Here is a 19523-nt window from a genome sequence, read left to right as displayed (position 1 = left end):
TTTGTTTATCGGGGGGGTCCTATTTGGAGGTCATTTTCAGTTCTTTGAGGTTATTTTTGAGTCCCTTTGCAGTTGCCTTGGCCTCTGTGTGGATATTTTATTTATTTTCCAAAGAGAAATATGACTTCAAAACGTCTGTCCTAGGGGTTCCATTTCGCCTTTGGCCATCTGAGTTGTGCTTGTTGGGTTCTTTCATTTGCTAATCCCCGCGTGACTTAAACGCTCTTAGTTCCACAACTGCAGTTTGTTGAGAGCAGGAGCCACTGCGAACTTTCAGTGTACGCATAATTATGTCCAGCAGATGGAGCTCCAGGTCCTGTTAGTAACACCAGTCAATAACAGCTAACCCAGAGTCTCTCCTCTCCTCTCCTGGATGATGAGGTGCGTAAAGAGGCGCCAACGCACCACACCGGGCTTGGGAGGTAGCTAATGAGCACACCAGACAGCCAGCCCCTGTCCAAGAAATCCGCTCAGAGCCGGAGACACCATGAAAACAAACTGCAGATTGCGGAGTAACGATTCACCTGCAAACGACTGAGTGAAGCGGCAGGATGGCGGGGGGTCGGAGGGGACTTGTGGCCCCTCAGAATACTTTTTTGGAGAATATTGTCAGACGGTCGAACGGTAAGGATGATGCGATTTAAACATTAAAAATGAAATCTACTCTGTTTTGGAAAGCTAGACATAATAAATGCCTCGACACAGTCAACTAGTCTAATTAACTAAATAACGAGGAGGGCTAATTAATTAAGAATCCTTTATTGAGATTTTTTAAAGTAACATTTTTGTGATCTTTTTACCAGGAGGGGAAAAACTACTGGGTGTTAAACATTCTGATTAATGTTTCTAGTAGGACTGTCAATATCTCACTCATGTATTTAGAGTAAGCATATTCATCTTTAAAATTATTTCATTTTTTCACTTTCACTTTTTCACTGTGTGCATTACAAGCATTAAATGTACTACTGATTACATAAGACCATTGGAAATGTCCAAGGAAAGATTGTATGGCTCAGAAATGTCTGGCGTGATACTTATTTCTACAGTTTTCACATAAATAGATTATCAGTATAATATACAGAGTGAAAAGTCCTGCTTTTGATAGGATTCACTTTAATTTCCCTTTACAGGTCAGTTTGAAATTTAGCCGTGGGGATTTTATTATCAACATCTGAGGCATTATTATTTATTAAACTAAATCTAAAAATGTATCCAAAAGTAGTTGACATTTGTCCAAACATAATCCTAATAGTTATTTTTATCATGTTCACTTTTCTTCATGGAGTCTGGAAAGCCTTGCACCATGTTCTAACTGGTGCTATGAATCAGTTAATAAAGAGGATTTAGGCTTTCTGTTATACCATTTTGAGTTACATTTCACTGAAAGAAAACACACAGACCAGACTTCTCAGGAAAAACATATGAACTAAAATTAAGATTCTTTCTTTTTTAAACTTATAGAGACAAGTGGGATTTGTTAAGCCAACTGTTCTGGCTTCAGTAAAAACACAGAAAGTAGCTTTTCTGTGTTTTTTAGATCCAACAGGACGTGACAGCACGGACTGGAGAGTTGACAGCTGGCTGTGACAGAGAACCACCTGCGTTTGTTTCCTCTGTCATGAGACACATTTTGGGAAAATTACTGGATACGTACTATCTTTATGGGGGTTTTTTGTTTTTGTTTTTTTTAAATAGGGGTTCACACATGTGAAACCACCATGTTTCTGTGCATGAACTCTCCGCCTCACTGTCAGTCTGCTCCTGCTGCACATATCTACATTTAAATGTGTTATGACAAACAGGGAGCAGCCTGCTCAGAGACAGTGACAGCATCTCTTCACAGTGAGGCTGGCTTTACAGCGTGATGTCTGGATTCCTAAGCTGTATAATATATTTAAGAAAATCCACCCTTTAAAAACAAAAGCAGATACATATGTTTTTCTTATGACCTTAGGCAGCCCATGATGGATTAGTGAGTGGTAAATCTCTCCCAAGCTTGAAACAAAGGAGCCGAGACTATAATCTGCTGGATGCCACTGAGACAGTGGTGGGTGGGCATTCGCAAACAATGAAATATTCCTTTTATGTACCAGTCATTCATTTTTAAATAGCTAGCTTTGTGCTATATTTTGACGACAGTGTTCAAGACAACTTTTTGATTTTCGTGCCCAGCAGTTCACCACCTACTTTGACTTTTAAATTATGCAGATATCTTCTCTCACTATACTTACACTCCCCATTTAAACCTGTCAAACATTTTTCTCAGCACTTGTCTTAAAAGGAAACGAACAGTCACAAAGAACAGCACTGATGGCTCAATTACACATGTCAGTAACTTAAAAAGGTACATATTATGCTCATTTCCACCTCTGTATTTTTATTCTGGGATTCCACTAGATTAGCTTTGCATGTCTCAAAGTTTAAAAAACGTCTTCGATATACCTGTTTTATATGTTGCCCCTGAGTTTGTCCTCTTGTCCAAAACAATCCCTAGATTTCTTTACTAAAGTCTATTTTCCTCTGATCTCGAAGCCTGCCGAGGGGCAGCACTGACAGTTCTACGTGCTGCCCCTGTAGAAGACGACTGTATCGAAACATCACATGGAAAAAACAGACTGAAGCCTGAGATTCTGGCTCACAGAGATTAGAGATCATTGTTTGAAACTTTTTCTCCCAAAATTTGGTTCATAGTAACAACCTGCATACGTCTGTTTACTTGTCTTTTCAAATGACAGTATACTAACAAAAAAGTATAAGATAGGCACGGTTGAAGAAACAGCTGAAACAATGTCAGATTACATTGATATTAGTGTTATATTTAATACTGTAATATAATCTTACCTTGTCTTTTGTAGAACATAGTCATGTTAGCTATACATTTTATTTTGTATTTATGTTTTTCTGTAGCAGTGTTGTAGAAGAGTGTATGTAGTCCAGGCATTTTAAGAGCACTGAGCAACACTGATAATGTTACACTATATTTGCAACTCATCCAGTTATGTGCAAATGCAGTGCTGGCATTACTTTAGGTGCTTTTACGGTTGGTCCCACATAAAATAGGGTAAGGCATAACGGGTCGCTTTTATTTGTTTCGAGTAAAGGTGCCACGAAAGTGTCCTGGAAACCTCGAAAACTGTTACAATGCATCTCAGAAATTAGTATAATTATAACCAATCAACAAAAACAGAATGCTACCAGTTCAGGCCCAGCTGATGATCAGCTGTTAGAATGATTATTCAGCTGCTGGAACACCTGCTGTTGTTTATGGTAGTGCACTGTCAGGTTATGCAGTTGCCATTCTGTTACACATTTGCCACATTTTATCGAATTAAACCAAAATGCTTATTTTTAGGACCTCCATCAAGAGCTGCAGCACATTTGACTCTAACGACCTTACCACATTTAAAGTCACTTAAATTACCTTTCTTTCCCATTTCGATGTTCAGATTGAGCTTTGTCAGGTCATCTTGACCATGGCTGCATTCAAGTTGCTGCCGATTGGCTGATTAGATATTTATGTTAATGAGCAGTTGAACAAGTGTAGCTACTGAGCGGGGCAATGGGTGTATAAGTGAAGCTGATGTTAGCTGAAGAAAGCTGGATCCACTAGCAGCTAAAGTGGCAAATATTTCTCTCAGAAGTTATTAAAGATGAAATCAAAGCTTAAAAAATTGATCACAGGGTTATAAATGTGATTAAGTTTGCATGCTTGTTTCTGTTTTTATCTGCACTCATGTGGCCACTAATGTGTTAACTTAATCAGAATAGTTTTTTTCAGATAGTTGCTTTAAATGTCTATCAGCAGCTATTCAAGTTAAACACAAGCGTGTCTCTGTTTGTTTGACATTCAGTGCATGTTTCTCTCTGTAATCTGTTAACCCTCTTTTCTTTTCAAACATTTCAGTTTGGACACTGTCACATAGGCAGACAGGTACTATGAAGTTTAATTTGGCGTGCTGCTCATATTCCCCCGTCAGTGTCTCTCTTTTTGTAACGTAACACTTAATGTTCTAGACCAAATGCTGTTAATTTACAAAGCTCAGATCTGAAATGTTTGCTGCAACCCATTAGTGAGTTAACAGATGCCTCCTTTTATGCCTCCTTCCTCCCAGGATCCCAACATTAACATGTGTTCACTGCAAAATAACATGTTGGCATGAAATGTTCTGTGCATCGTCCCCATGCTTTTAGTGATTATTCATGTGTTTTTGTGTTTAGATGTGATATATAAACTGTGTTTTGTGACCCAGTGTTTTGAATTCCTTCCCTCCTGCTCCGTTACCTCAGTGTTGTGACATTGTTATAGTCTATGCCTGTATGTTTAGTTTTTCATGTTAGCTAAAATCACTATGTCCACTACTACATAGTATGTTTTATTTTATTATGTTATCCATAAAAATCACCAAAATCTTCCTTTGTTTTTGATCCCTGTAGAACATTGTGTCATTGTGTGAGCTAGCTTGCAGGCATTATATGCGTAATGTTTTGCGCATATTATATATCAAAATGTGCGTGTGCACAAGTTATTTCATTTGTCATTCAAATGCAAATGTTATTTGTAAAAGTGACACATATTCATGTTAAAATTTGTCTGAGTTTTTCAAAGTTTCCCAGAAAAACCGACTGCAGTCATTTGCACAATGTAGTACTTTATCTCGGTTTTTTAAAATGTCCCCTAAAATAAAAAAATAACAAATCTATCTGTTTATTTAATGTATTATGACATAAGTAACAGCTTGAGTATGCTAATTATATAACTGCTGACAGGTTGAAAAAAGGATGGAAGCAAGTACGCATGCGAGTCTGGTTATTTAAGCTTATTAACATTTAGCCACAAAAAAGCCTCTGAATAATTCAAAAATATGCCACATGATAACAAATGTGTTCTATTCTCCATAAAGGGTAGATACAGATATTTACAGTTTTCTATATCTATAAATTAATGGCAAACAAAACTACTTTTTCACACACACACACACACACACACACACATTAAGCAGCCAATTAGGCCTGTTACAAACTCTACATAGGTAAATATAAAAAAGCAATAAAAACCTGTTTTTGCACTGCCAAGAAGCAAGTTAATGAAGCAGATAGTTGGATGCTTTCTGCATAAGCAAAGAGTTTATGTTTGGTTACATTTGTTTACACTTGCCCTGAGTGTTTAATGAGCCGTAGGCGACCGTGGACTCTAATAAAAATCTTTAAACTGCTTTAAGTCACCAATCTTTTTAATGATAGATATTACTAAGATAAACATATGCTTATAAAATAGAAAGAGAGATATAGATATAGATGGATAGTGGTCAATAACTTTTTTACTTTTTCAGTTTAAGATACAGTTAGATACAGGTCTTTTCCCTTACCCTGTAGTTGAAGTATGTTACGCTACAATGCTATTTTTAGGAAATGCTGCGAGTTATTTGCCCTTTTTATTTCCTGTTCACTCTAAAACAGATACCAACTTTGTCCTGGGAAATGCTCAGATAGTGGATTGGCCCATCGTCTACAGCAATGATGGTTTCTGCAAGCTGTCGGGGTATCACAGAGCAGAGGTGATGCAGAAAAGCAGCACCTGCAGGTAGGCAAAAGGGAACTCTATCTATTAATATATTGTACGTTAAAAGCTAAAAACAAGAAACTGTCATACGTATTTACATTTATTAAGAGAATTTCAAGAACACATCACAACATAAACATTAGCTTTGTTCATTTTAACAATTATTTGTTAATTACAGAGAAGTAATGAACTAAAAACTAAAGGTTTAACATAGCCTGGCTCTGGGTTGGCAAAACCTAAAACTACATCATGTAAAAAGGAGGGCTTAACATGTAATTTGGCTATTTTTCAGCACATAATTGGTAGATTAATTAAGAGCTGTCTTCATTCAAAGACATCATTAGAATGAGTGCCAGGGATGTATAAACCAGTCGTAGAAATACGCCAAGAGAGCAGCTCTACACATTAGACTTACTTCAGACTTGATCTATTTGAATGTTATGGGCTACTATAAGTGCAGTTAGGTCCAGCAGTCAAACAACTAAACGTGTGCAAATTCCAGGGATACTTGATACTGTTTGCACTGCTGTGATTTCTTTCTTCTAACGTACAGCTCAAGAAGTTGCACGTAAAAATGTATTCCTTCAGCAGAATGTCTTTTTTTTTTTTTTACACTTACAGTACTGAAAATTCAAAGAATCAGTAAAAAAAATTGGAGCTTACAGACGATTTTAACCCAACACTGAACACGAACCTGGCCTAGAACAAGGTAATGTACTGTATTGTACTGTACTACTGAAAACTTTAAATTTAGACTCAAAATACTTCATTAAGCGCTCAAGCATTTAGTTGTTATGGCACTACCTTAATGTGAACTTTTTTTACAGCTGTTTCTCGTCAATAAATAAATAAGATTGTTCAGTGACACTCTGAGAACATGTTATGGCCGCTGCTGTCTCGATGAGCTCCTGGCAATGCTAAAATATTCACACTTTATGTTTAATCAAGTTCGTTTAAATTTCTCCATTAAAAAGAAATGTGTGGAGCCCTCACTTAGATCCTTTCATCACATAGGTATGGTATTACTTTGGGTCCTGTGATTAAAAGATCTGTATGGGGTTGGCACTGTTTGATCCGACATCAGACAGTTTAATATGTAGTTCTGTCACAATAGGAGCCATTTTTAGTTATGGATGCAGTTGCTGTGAATTCCTTTGTTTTTATGCATTTACACCTTCTACCACCAGGCAGAGCGCGCTGATGTTTTGAGGTGGGAAAGCCTTATTTAAGGAGGATAATGTAATCAGTAGTTGCTTGTGATCTGACAGATCTGCCTTTAATGAATATTTGGAGTTATTTTAATTGAAATGGAAAATATAGCCTATACTGCAAATAGTCCCTACATGCCACAACTGACTATATGTAGTGTTTTCAGATTGAACTTCTTTGCAAATTTGCTTGTTAATTACCAGAATAAGAGGGACATTCACCCATCAGCAGTACATGCAAATGTTTTTTCTGTTATTTGTTTAATGAAATAGCAAGAAGTGCTTCTGGTCAGGTGCAGCGTCTGCAGTAATGGGATTTGTTGTTCAGTACAGTGAAGTTGTACTTGAGGTACATTTACATATTCCAGATCATCTTATCACTTTAATTAAACCAAGATAACCCGAGTAAACACAAAGTGCACACTCTAAATGATATTTTCATTTATTAGGGGGTTAAAAAAAGCTATCCAAACCTGCCTGTGTGAAAATTTAACTGCTCTTTTAATAACTGGTTGTGCCATTTTTGACAACAAGAACTGCAATCAAGTGTTTGTGACTGGCCGTTTTTCACATTGCTTTGGAGAAATTTTTGCACATTGTTCTTTAGAGAATTGTTTTAATTCAGCCACATTGCAGGATTGTCAAGGTGGACTTTCTGGTGTTTTATGGATTATTGTCCTGCTGCATAATTCGAGTGTGCTTGAGCTTCAGAGCATGAACTGATGGCTGGACATTTTTGGCAAATGTGCGGCTCTTTGTTCTTTTTGGTCAGCCTTGGAGCTCTTCCATAGATGCTATTTTTGCCCAGTCTCTTTCTTATTGTTTAATCATGGACACTGATCCTAACTGAGGGTGAGGCCTGCAGTTATTTAGATATTCTGAGTTCTTTTGTGACCTCATGGATGAGTCGTCAGTGGGCTCTTGGAGTAATTTTGGTAGGCTGGTCTCTATGAAGTGTTCTCCAGTTGGGGATAATGGCTCTCACCATGTTTGCTTCCAGTCCCAAATCCTTAGAGATGGCTTTGTAACCCTTTCCAGACCAAGAGATTACAATGACTTTTATATTGAATTCCTTAAATTCTGGCATGATGTGTTGTGTTTTGAGATCTCTTAGTGTACTTCACTTTTAAGTTTTCTTGATTCAACAGGTCTGATAGTAATCAGTGCTGGGTGTTGCTAGTGAAACTGAACTTGTAATAATTTGTTGGATGGTCAGAAACAAAAGTGTGACAAACATGCAAAAACTACTACTGCTGTTCCTCCTGCATTATAATGGTTTTTTTACACACAGCCAGCACTCTACATCCTCTTTACACTGCCACACACTTGCCCAATTGTCAGTGTGACAGGAATGTCTAAACTTTGCCTAAGTGCTTGTCTAGGTGGAGATACATTTTATTTAATCATAAAAAGTATACATAAAGTAATGGACAAACTGACATTGAAGCAATAGTGCTACACAAAAGGTTAAAGGATCACCAGAGTTTATTTATGTTTAATTCGGTAGGCGACATGACCTAACACTCCCAAACATAAATGCCAACTTCAATGACACATTGTAGGAAAAGTCAGGGGATCAGACCAGATTTCATGGCAATATCGGTGGGATATTTCAGTCTGGGCCAAATTTCTGGGCTTGACATGGGATTGATAATGCTGTCTATAAAGCCGCGTCTCTAGCAGGGCTGAAGAGCCGAGTGATCAGTTTTTGATTTATTTGTCACAAATTCAAACCTAAAAATACAATTGTCAGCTTAAACCTAACAATTAAGATGTGGATACACAGTTATTAGTGACACTGTGGGGCTAACTTTGCTATGTCAAAGGCCTGGCTTTATACGAGACCCAACTGACAGGAGAATCAATTCTTTTTGCCAGAGCATCTCACCAGAGGAAGTTCAAATTACACAGACCACTCAATTAGATCTGATATGATATTCCCAGAGTTAAACACAGTCTAGCAGATTGTTTTGGGTTTTTTTGCACCGCCACAGAGCCGGAAACCAGACACAAATCTGTGATGTAATCAGCTTGTAACAGCTGAAACTGCCTTTGCATCACCGACTATAATGGTAAACCTGTAGATATACATAAACATAAAGGAATAAAAGGTTATTGGAGTGAGTAAATCATTTCAGGACTTGTGTTTGTTGTGCCTACAATAAGGATGCTACTAACCACCATATTAATAGGATCCCAGTGAAACAGTTGGTGCTGCCAAATCTGAAAAACGTGGGAGATTTCATCTGTTGCGGGAGATGGTGTTTGTTACAGCCAGCACTGCGGCTATTACTGATTTAGACCCTCGGGTGCCCAAACATAAGCTGCAGAGCACTCGCCAGTACAAATATTGAAGCCAATGTGTAATGGTTTGTTGTGGTTTAATATCAGGTCGGTAAATCAAGTGCAGGCTTCTGTTTGAAAGAGGAAGACAAACAAACTTAAAATCTCCCGAATGTCTTTGATGGAAAGCAGAAAACGAGTGAGGGAGGAAACCTGATAATTAATAAATCACTAATGCGTTATTTCTGCAATAGGTAGTAATGAATTGTAGGAGAACACACTGAGAGATATATTCATCACTAATTACTTAATTATTGTGGTGAAAAGATCATACTGAGCACTTACTATCAAACGGCTCACAAGAGTGAGGATGAGCGTAAAAAGAGGAACCAGTGATTAGTAGTTATCAGTGAACGAATTAATGAAACAAAACATTTCGGTATATAAACTTACATTTCTCTATTTCTGCATTTTATTGGTTATTCCTTTTTCTGTGTAGCTACACTTCTTCACACGTTTATTCCTGTATTTCTTTGTGGGGATTTCTACTATCTTAATTCTAAAGCAGGAGCTTGGTGAACTAAACAGAGGCAAATAATTGCTATTAAATATGTGTGACAAAAGCCAACTGCTGACCTATTAGCAACACCCAATAGGGGCTGTTTATAGGCCTTATAAAATCACAGGGTAAGCATTTTGTGAGGTAGTCTTGCTGTAGGGAGATGTTAGGAAAGCGGCACACACTAGCATCGCCTCCTTTCTTTGAGATTATTTTTTCGGTTATTATTATTTTATAGTTATCAATATTTAATTTATCCCGAGAGAAGGGATTTGAAACCTTGAGTAGTGGTGGAAATTTTGAAAAATATCATCAACTTTAATGCTTTTTTACAGTTTTTTGTGGCACAAACACTATTAGCGTGGGAAAAGGAGGAAGAAGAAGAAGAATAGATTTCCTGGTGCTTCACTGCTTTGTCAGAAGAATCTCTAAAAACGTCTAATTTTATCATGTTAAATGGGGCATTATTCTTACACAAAGAAATACTTTAAAAAGTTACATTAAACACATAGAATTAAGAAAAAAAGGTATTATTAAAAAACAAAAGACTTTCAGGTTGAAACTACAGTTTCTTGCGCCTACCTCTCTTAAATATATATATATATTAACTGGCATTGAAATACATAATTACAATACTCAAGCTGTATAAAAGGCTATTATGACCACAGTAATAAAGTGATTTTCCCATGGCAGTGACTGTGAAAGCAGAAATTTTAATATATCTCAGCCCTCAACATGGTCATAAAGGCTGAATCTGAGCCAAGCAAGAAGCAAAACAAAAATCAGCTATTTCATTAAAACCTGGCAGCGCTGGTGTTACTGCCAGTGTTTAACTGCTTATGGAAGATAACTATACAACACTGTCTTTTTATGCATTGCTGTATGTTAGGAATAGAGTCACTGGCTATACACTCAGCAGCTTACACAGTTCTCATGTTAATAATTCATATATGCTGCATTTCTTTACATGAGTCGATACTCTGGGGGGTTTTGGGTTTTTTTTTTTTAAGCTGTGCCCATTGGTTCTCTACTGGAAGATAACTTTCCAGATCAATTTTATTTTTTAATCTGAACCATTTAAAAAAAACAAAGTAATCCTGTGCCTTATTATGAGCTCATAAAACATTCACATTATGGATTTTTAATGTTTTTGAAGATGACTCAAATATAAGATGTATGCTCATTTCTCCAGAGTCTAATAACGAGCTCTTTTGCGCATCAGTTACATCCTTCTATAAACACACATGATGATGATGATGATGAAGTGATTTGAGGAATTGCTTTTACATATTCTTCTTTGAAGAATGTCATTCTCCTCCCCGCACAGGGGAAAGACGGGAGGTGTGAGATGAGGACATTCGTCACTGATGTTACATCAAGCGCTGGTCTGAAAAGTCTCTGCAGCATCAGAATTTCGTCTCATTAAATTTAGCCTTCCTTTTGTATTTCATAACAGACTATATTTAGATCACGCTGGAGCAGGCTGCTACTGAGGCTGGCACTAATAAGTAAAGTGAGATGAATGTCTCTGTAGTGTGCTTAAAAGTGTTCGTGGTTGCTTAACCCATCTTCAGGTTTAATTTGCATTTGGCCAATTAGCATCCAGGGCTGCATTTGTCTTTTTATGCTTTCAGGATACATTTATATGAATTTTAACCCACTTGATATTTTACACAGCTTGATCTGCTTAGTTTAGATATAATTTTTTATAACTGAGGTGAAACTGAGAGGAAATCCTGACCGAGTCATGATTTAAAGGTAAATGCAGTGACACAAAAAGTTGTCAAAGCAGTGCTTGATTTTAAGCCAACAGAACAAAATCTCACAAGGTAATCTAACACTAAAGATATTTTCCCATTCAAACCTTTCTCGCCACCCTTTTAGTAAAAGAGAGAAAGCTGCTTCTCTTTTAAGATTTGAAATTGTTATTTCCCTTTGTGTTTTCCAGCTTCATGTATGGGGAGCTCACAGACAAGGACACGACGGAAAAAATGCGACTAACATTTGAGAATTATGAGATGAACTCGTTTGAAATACTGATGTACAAGAAGAACAGTGAGTAGCGACTCCACATGCGAGAAAAGAGAAAACTTCCACCGTCTCCTCATCATGCAAATGTATTCAGAGCCTCTGTAACATACAGCAGAGTTCAAAGGCAGCCAAGAACATTTCTACCTCTAGAAATGTGCTAATTGGTTGAGAGCCAGACCAGAGGAGCCTTCCTTAGCAAAATGTGGGGTTGTTTGTTTCCTGTTGCTGGTGTAACATGCAAAGTTTTGAAAGGCCATCAAGATTCCTACTATGCTATATGCACACTCTGATTCTTTCCCTTTATAAGAAGCAGGTGATGAAGCTAAATGTGTGCTGTTCTTTGTACTTTCAGGGACGCCTGTTTGGTTTTTTGTGAAGATTGCTCCCATTCGTAATGAACAAGAAAAAGTGGTCCTGTTTCTCTGCACATTCAGCGACATCACAGCCTTTAAACAGCCTATTGAAGACGATTCTTCCAAAGGTTAGACTCTGGGCAAATTGAATTTGTTTAACTTCACATTTTTATCAGACAGGGTGAGAGGAGGTAAAATAGGGGAAAAAAAGAATGTACATCCATACTTGGGCGCCATATGAGTCTGTAAAATCCTGTTAGATCTATTTTTCCACTACACATGATAGACCCGTATGATCTACTTCTCATTCAGAGGTAGAAGTCAAATCAGTCTGCCTGCTTTCACCATTCACTAGTCAAATGTGCCTCATCTTCATAGTTATCAGTACACAGCACAAAAAAAGTTATTCACTGGACTGTATGAGTGTTAAAGACAGATAAAATAGAACATGAAATAGTGCAAGAGTGCATCCAGTGATAGGGGCAAAAACGGGGTTTGTCGTTAACATGAAACTGAAATTATAGTTCAGGCTTGAGCATCAACAGGTAGGATGAAAAGACATGTATGTTTGTGTTCCCTGCACTGATACTGGAGACTGTAGTAACATACTGCCAAAACAGCGTTTGGAGGGTTGATGGACAAATGCATTTCATCACTATAAAAAATAAATTTATGTGCACTATAGGGCACTAAACTAACTAGCAGTTGCCGGTTTCCACATGTAGCAGAGAGGGAGTGGTATTTTTAATAATTAGGATTCATCCTTTAATTCACCATTTAATTCATTGGACGTAGGTCCAATATTTCCACTCGTCTGTGCTCTATTTTTAGTTTTCACCAACTCTTTAGTGAAATTTATGATTCTGAATCCTCAACAGTGTACACCAGCCAGTGGCTAACTTTGTCTGTCTGCTGCTTGGTGTTCAGTAGGGGACGTGCACTGCTTTTGCTGAAAACAGCAGCCTGCTGTGACCATGAACAACATTAATGAGAGTGAACCAAAGCCACCCACGCAACTTTGTTGACCAAAAGATGCAGAAATCTAAACATTGTGTGATATGATCCATTTTTCGACCTGATAGATTTGTGGAAATAAAAACAAAACACACAATAAGTTGCACTGTGTATGTTTGTGCACAAATATCCCTTCTTAAAAATGTCTATCATGACTCTGATTTTTGTATGAGTACAGTAAGTATACCCTTACTGTTTTCACAGAAATTAAGACGGTGAGTAGCAGCCAGGTGCTGCTAATCAAATTCACTTGATTAATTGATCATCAGTAAGTGTGACCACCTCTATAACAGGAAACATTTTTTCTGGCCCGGAGCATTCAGCTTTGTGTGTACACAATGCCACAATCTTCCCATTAGCAGACGTACCTGCAAATTTACACAAGGTCAGACCGTGTAACGTTAAGAGAAACCTCAACAACCCAAGGGCTTCATCTTAGACTCTACAGGCCTCAGTTAGCATGTTAAATGTTAAACTTAGCGACTGCATAATTAGAAAAAGCCTGAACAAGTACAGGTTGTTTGGAAGTGTTGCCAGGAAAAAGCTTATTCTCTCTAAAAAGACACATGGCAGCACTGCTTAGGTTTTACAAACCTACATCTGAGCAAACTGCAGAAGTTCTCTAACAATGTCCGTTGACCATAATGCAATGTGCTACATTTGGTGAAAGCAAACATAGCATATCAGCATAGATACCTCATACCAAACAAGGTGATGGAGGGGTGATGATTTGGGCTTGTTTTGCAGCCACAGTAGCAGCTTGCTCAACCATGAACTCCTCATTATGCCAAAGTATTCTACTGTCAAATGTGAGAGCGTCTGTCAGACAGTAAAAGCGTAGTCAAAACTGGGTCATGCAACAGCACAGTGATCCCACTCATAGCAGCAAATTTACGACAAAATGCCATAGTCCAGTCGAAGGCCAGATTCAACCTGCCTAAAAAGCTGTGATGGGAACGTAACAGATCTGTGCAAATGCCCACAAACCTCAATGAACCGAAGCAACATTGTAAAGAGAAGTAGGTCAAAATTCCTCCACAAAGATGCGACTGACTGATCATACATTTCAAGTTATTGCTGCTAAAAGTGGTTCTCCAAGCTACTATATGATAATGTATGTTTCTAAGCATATGACAGAAGATATAAACAGACCTATACTCATGATCTCATGAGATCGTATATATGATCAGGTGGTCTGACAATGTCCATGAAGGTAACTTAAAAAATTAAACACAGGACTATAGAAAACCACATCCTGTCAGTGGTTGACTAACATTTTATGATGAACTTTTCTTTAATTCGCCTGGACCAAGAACTTAACAGTTTTTTAAAACCCAGAGGCTGTTATCATGTTCTGTCCTGTTTGGCTTATAAGACTTTTGGTGGGCAGTTTGTATCAGGAGCCTTGAAACCGTGTTTCTTGGCTTGGCCTTCTTCACCTGCACATGAATTTTTGTAAAAGTGAGGAATCATGAATTTATTCAAACTGAAATCTGAAGCTTGTTGAAGTTGTTGATGCCCTGCATACCCAGATAATAATCAAGCTTTAATATGCATACGTAGCAGATGCTGAGCAAATGTTCAATACTGAAAAAAGTGATTTCAGAGCCACAACTCTACAAGCAGCGAAAGCGTGTTGTAGCCCCCGGAAAAATCTGAAGTATCAAGACTCATATTGAAAATTTGCTTTCTGTTCGTGTTTAATGATCAGGCTGGGGAAAGTTCGCCCGGCTGACTCGTGCTCTAACAAGCAGCAGAGGAGTCTTACAACAGCTGCAGCCCACAGTTCACAAAGGAGAGAACGTCCACAAGCACTCCCGCCTCGCTGAGGTAAGGTTCGCTCATTGGATTTAATTTCAGATTTTTTTTTCCACTGTTGAAGTTAAACAGTGTTACATTCTGTAGGAAATAAAATGTCCACAGATGTGAGATGGTGCTTAAATGTCATTAGTAGGTGAAAATCTAATAAAAATATGAATATTGTGTATGAGAGGGAAAACGGAGTAAATGAACAAGGGAGTTTGTTACATAAGAGCTAACTTTGGACACATTTTTCATGAGCAGGTGAACTTCAGTCACTAAAAGGATTAGCAAACCTTAGCTGCAGCATTTTTGGCTCCCCATTGTGGCAATTTACCTGTCTGCGCTGAGCTTCACATATTTACTGGGGTTTTTTGTGCAGGTTCTGCAGCTCGGCTCAGATATCCTACCTCAGTACAAGCAGGAGACTCCCAAAACTCCTCCTCACATCATCCTGCACTACTGCCTCTTCAAGACCACATGGGACTGGGTTATCCTCATCCTCACCTTCTACACCGCCATCATGGTGCCCTACAATGTCTCCTTCAAGATGAAGCAGAACAACGTCACGTGGCTGGTGGTAGACAGCATTGTGGATGTCATTTTTTTGGTGGACATAGTTTTAAACTTCCACACCACATTTGTTGGACCTGCCGGTGAGGTCATCTCAGACCCCAAGCTGATTCGAATGAATTACCTGAAGACTTGGTTTGTTATTGACCTGCTGTCATGCCTGCCATATGATGTCATCAACGCCTTCGAGAATGTAGATGAGGTGAGTGCAGCACTGTGCGTATGGCTCAAATGATTTGTTGATTCAAAACCTGACTCCCAAATAATAGCAGTTGTTGTTTTTCTTTGCTTTGGCTCATAGTAAACAAAACCGTTGGACTGTCTTGACCTGGCAGAAACTGAATGTATTATTTTTAGGTATTTTTAAGTGGTTACTGGCTGTTTCCCCATTTTCTACTAATCAAGGAATATGAATGCATATCATTTTAATTTAATCCTTTAGACTGTTGGTCAGTCTAAATAACGTCTTGAAATACCTTGAAGTAACAAGCAAATTATTCTAAACTCGTGATAAAATAAAAAGCCATCAGCCATATGGACCTTTGGTGGTGTCCGTCATGTCTGGTACCTCAGAGGATGGTGCTTTAAGGGGTTTTGAAGTGATTAGCTTGTCACGCGTCACTTTGTAGGTGACATTTTGTCACTGGTGATCATTCCAGCCTCCGGTTGCCTAGGTAGTAGGCCCCTGATGTGTTTACCATGTGTCATCAGTAAATCAGCAGTATCCTTCGCTGTTGTATCCTTGTCTTAGAGCTGGTCTTTTTGCCCGTTGTTACACTTGAAGTCACTAATTGTCACTGAATTTCTGGCTGCCATGTCGATTCCTCTCTGGATGCCACCTTAGACTCTTTGTAGTGTTCCCCCAAGCTATTCCCGAACAGTGTTTGCTGCTAGAGGAGGACACAGCTGTCAGGGAGTGCCTTTATGCTAGACCTGCAAGAATGTTTTAAGATGGAAACAATCACATGAATGCCAGGATTTAAGGATTCTCAGCAGAATATTGAGTAGTAATGAGATGATGAATGTATCTTACTTCAGCTTTCAGTGGTTTTAATGTTGTGGTTAATTCTGATTCTCTTCAGTCAAACTGAATTCAGCATTTAACAGTGATGTTTGAAATACATGTTATCCACTGTTATTTTATTTTTTTAATTTCACTTTAAACAACATGGAAATACACAAATATATTAACATATTAAAGCATGAAATTAATTTTCCACTGTGTAATAACTGATCTCTAACAAAGTTTTTAAGCTTCCATGTCTTCTTATTAGTAGTTTGACATATGCATCTCTGCAGTAACGATGGGGGAAAGATAACATTGCATGAACCAGGCCTTTGTTTCTTTCCTATAGGGCAGCAAACACAATATAAAACATCTGGATAGGTGTTACTCTGAAATGTGTACACTAAATGGTTTATCGGAGTAGATTAAGCACTGATGCTGGCATGCGCTTCACAGCGACTGCAGCCGCTTATCATGTTCTCTTGCTGCAAACTTCCCACAAGAAGGGACTTAGATTACATACATGGTTCTTAAAGATGAAGGCTTTGCTGGTGATAAGTGCATCACTTTGCATCAGATTACTGCTGCATTCTCTGCTGCTTATTCTCTCATCAGTCACCCTGAGTACAGTGTATGTCGTTGTGCGGATAAACAAATGCTCGAGAATCTTAGTTGGATCTTAGTTATTGGATCTAAATATATCTAAATAAGTTTGTTGCTAAGCGATCATCACTACTCTTCAGCCAATGTAAAGATTTAACAATTAAAATGAACTTTAATCCAAAGTTTGTGAGATGATTGTGATATATTCTTTACGGCATGTGGTGCCAGCTCTATGACCCTCTCTAAAATGTGAAAATGCACTGTAAGCCCTCTAAACCAATCAGGACTTTTCTTACTTTGGTTTCTCAGAGCCATCAACAGCAACTTCACATTAAGATTAAACAACGGAAAAATAATTTTACTGTTAAATGCAAATTAAAATCCTGTAAATAACGATTTGATGGACAGGTTATTAGGTTACCATGCAGCCATTTAACCACATTATCAACTACTCTGTATCAGAACCTGTTCACTGGTTGTTATTTTGGGTAGGAACATTAAAAAACAAGTTTTAATGAACGGCTTAATAATATGCTTGTTTGTGAATAAATGTTCCACTATAGTGATGAGTGTTTGCTGGAGAGCCATCACAGGATCTCGAGATAATTGGCACATTTTAATTTGAGGAAGAAGCGTTAACACTGTTGAACTCGGCCACTCGCCAGTGCTCCACTGTGTCACTGATGCCCTAAAGCCATTAACACCTAATGACAGTTGACTAATCATGGGAAATTGTGCCATTCTACCAGACAAGCACTTTGAGGTAGTCCATTTTTAAGGGATAAATTTCAGTTTCATAATGTGATGAAGGAAGGTTTGCTAAAAGCCTAACTTTGGTTGGTTCTCTGAAGAAAAAAAGGTTATTTGGTCTATTACGTGATACCATTTCTCATCTGCATTTAGAATAAAGAGAAAAAATAACTTGAAGGAAGGTTTACATGTAAAATATTTTACATGTTTAGCTCTCTGTGATTAAAGATGTCCGAGGAGAAACCGCAGCTTCAGAATCTGGCGTAAATGTATCTGGAGATCTCCCCCCCCCCTCAAACAAACGTGTTGATTAGGCACTTTAAAGTCCTGCATTTGCCAGTATTCATTATATTAGTGTATCATTTTGTGTCTCGGTGTGTGTATATGTGCCACATCTCTTGGTGTGTATGTGTGTAAAACACTGTAATAGCAGTTTACGGCGCAGTTTCTCACTGCGCACTGTTGGGTGTCCCACACAGTATAAGATATGCAGTAGTAAAGCTGATTGGTGGACAGACAGCATTTAGTTGTGCTTGCAGATCAGGCATTTCAGCCTTTCTAGTATTTCATCGATTCAGCATTCTAAATGCTGACGAGTTCAGTTGACCGGAGCAGTCAGGGGTCAGTAGAAAGGAAAAGCAGCAACCTTTTTGTAGCTTGAATGCTGATGTTATTTGATCATGTGATGTTCATTAAAGAAAAACTAAACCAACCATGGACTGTCTGAATAGATTTTGTCATTGACAAAATCTTTTGAAAGTATATGAAAGAGCTACAGAGTTCTTCTTAGTTGATTTTTAAAAAAGACAGTTGATTATATAAATTGCTGCCAGGTTAAGTAAATGCATCATTAATTGTAGCTTTAAATTGTGAATATTGGCTGGTTTGACAGTAGATTGAAATGTCATTGGGATCAAATATGGATTGTGTTCTTTCACTGAGCATTGAGTTCAAACATTAGCTGGAGTGTTTGATTGTTTAGGTTTTCTTTGTATTATTATAGCGTCTCTACTGTCCAATATAAAATGCCTTAATGTGACTGCTGTTGTAATTTAGCACTATATAAATAAAATTGAATTGAATTGAATGTGTGTTGTATCCAAAATAAATTGGAGACTCATTTAGGCTGATTATACTCTCCTGAATACAAATGTAGCAGATAGCTCTGGAACTCAGAAGCGACTGTTTTTGGTGCATCAGTCAGAACTTGTGGTCACAGGAAATTGGAGAGCAAGCAGATTTTTGCAAGAGGCCTCTGATGATCAAATTTGCATAACGGAGACCCAAGAGGACCCGACATACTCAGGGAAGTGGAAGCATTGGGGTTATTTTATAACCGATGCACAGCACTACTAGGGATCAGAACTCCCTAGGCTACTAATTCAGCAACTGAACAAACACTGAAGTAATGGTTTTATAGATCCCTTAAAATTCACATGAAATTATCAGTTATTTTATAGTGTGCATTTCATGCAGGTTAATGCAATTTAAAATTCTTTACTGATTACTGAACATAAAGGAAATGATAAAATCATAAATAATACTAAAAACATGTAAAAGCTAATTTTATAGCTAGAAATAAATGTATGAGCCAGGCTACAAAGATGTGCTTTTAGTTTGGTTACATTTTGTCAGTCCTCAGTAACTTTAATAGTCGTCTTTCATGCACACATGTGTTTCAATTTCACCATATGGCATCCAGCAGTATCCAGTTGTCTAAGAAACAGAATCATTGCACAGTATAGTCAGTGCAGTATACTGTAAACGGAGCATGCTCGGTATG

At 37.9% G+C, this 19523-nt stretch overlaps 1 protein-coding gene across 4 annotated transcripts in view; it reads left to right on the top strand.

Annotated features, from left to right (window-relative positions):
- The first annotated feature begins 350 nt into the window (after positions 1–350).
- Positions 351–19523, top strand: part of kcnh1a (potassium voltage-gated channel, subfamily H (eag-related), member 1a) — a 59864-nt gene continuing 40691 nt past the window's right edge. The window contains exons 1-7 of one of the 4 annotated variants that reach the window (XM_084949543.1): positions 351–624; positions 3905–3931; positions 5458–5581; positions 11559–11665; positions 11994–12122; positions 14720–14838; positions 15191–15583. In XM_084949543.1, coding sequence (XP_084805669.1) covers positions 552–624; positions 3905–3931; positions 5458–5581; positions 11559–11665; positions 11994–12122; positions 14720–14838; positions 15191–15583 — 972 coding nt within the window. In that variant the 5' untranslated portion in view covers positions 351–551. The remainder of the gene's footprint in view (positions 625–3904; positions 3932–5457; positions 5582–11558; positions 11666–11993; positions 12123–14719; positions 14839–15190; positions 15584–19523) is intronic. The other 3 variants (XM_084949545.1, XM_084949544.1, XM_084949546.1) reach the window with 3 other exon arrangements.

This window comes from Perissodus microlepis, chromosome 13 (genome assembly GCF_051167445.1).
Source record: "Perissodus microlepis isolate ML-2025 ecotype Zambia chromosome 13, ASM5116744v1, whole genome shotgun sequence".
Classification (NCBI taxonomy): domain Eukaryota; kingdom Metazoa; phylum Chordata; class Actinopteri; order Cichliformes; family Cichlidae; genus Perissodus; species Perissodus microlepis.
The sequence above is the reverse complement of the archived record's forward strand: the minus strand, read 5'-3'. Positions and strand labels throughout refer to the sequence as shown.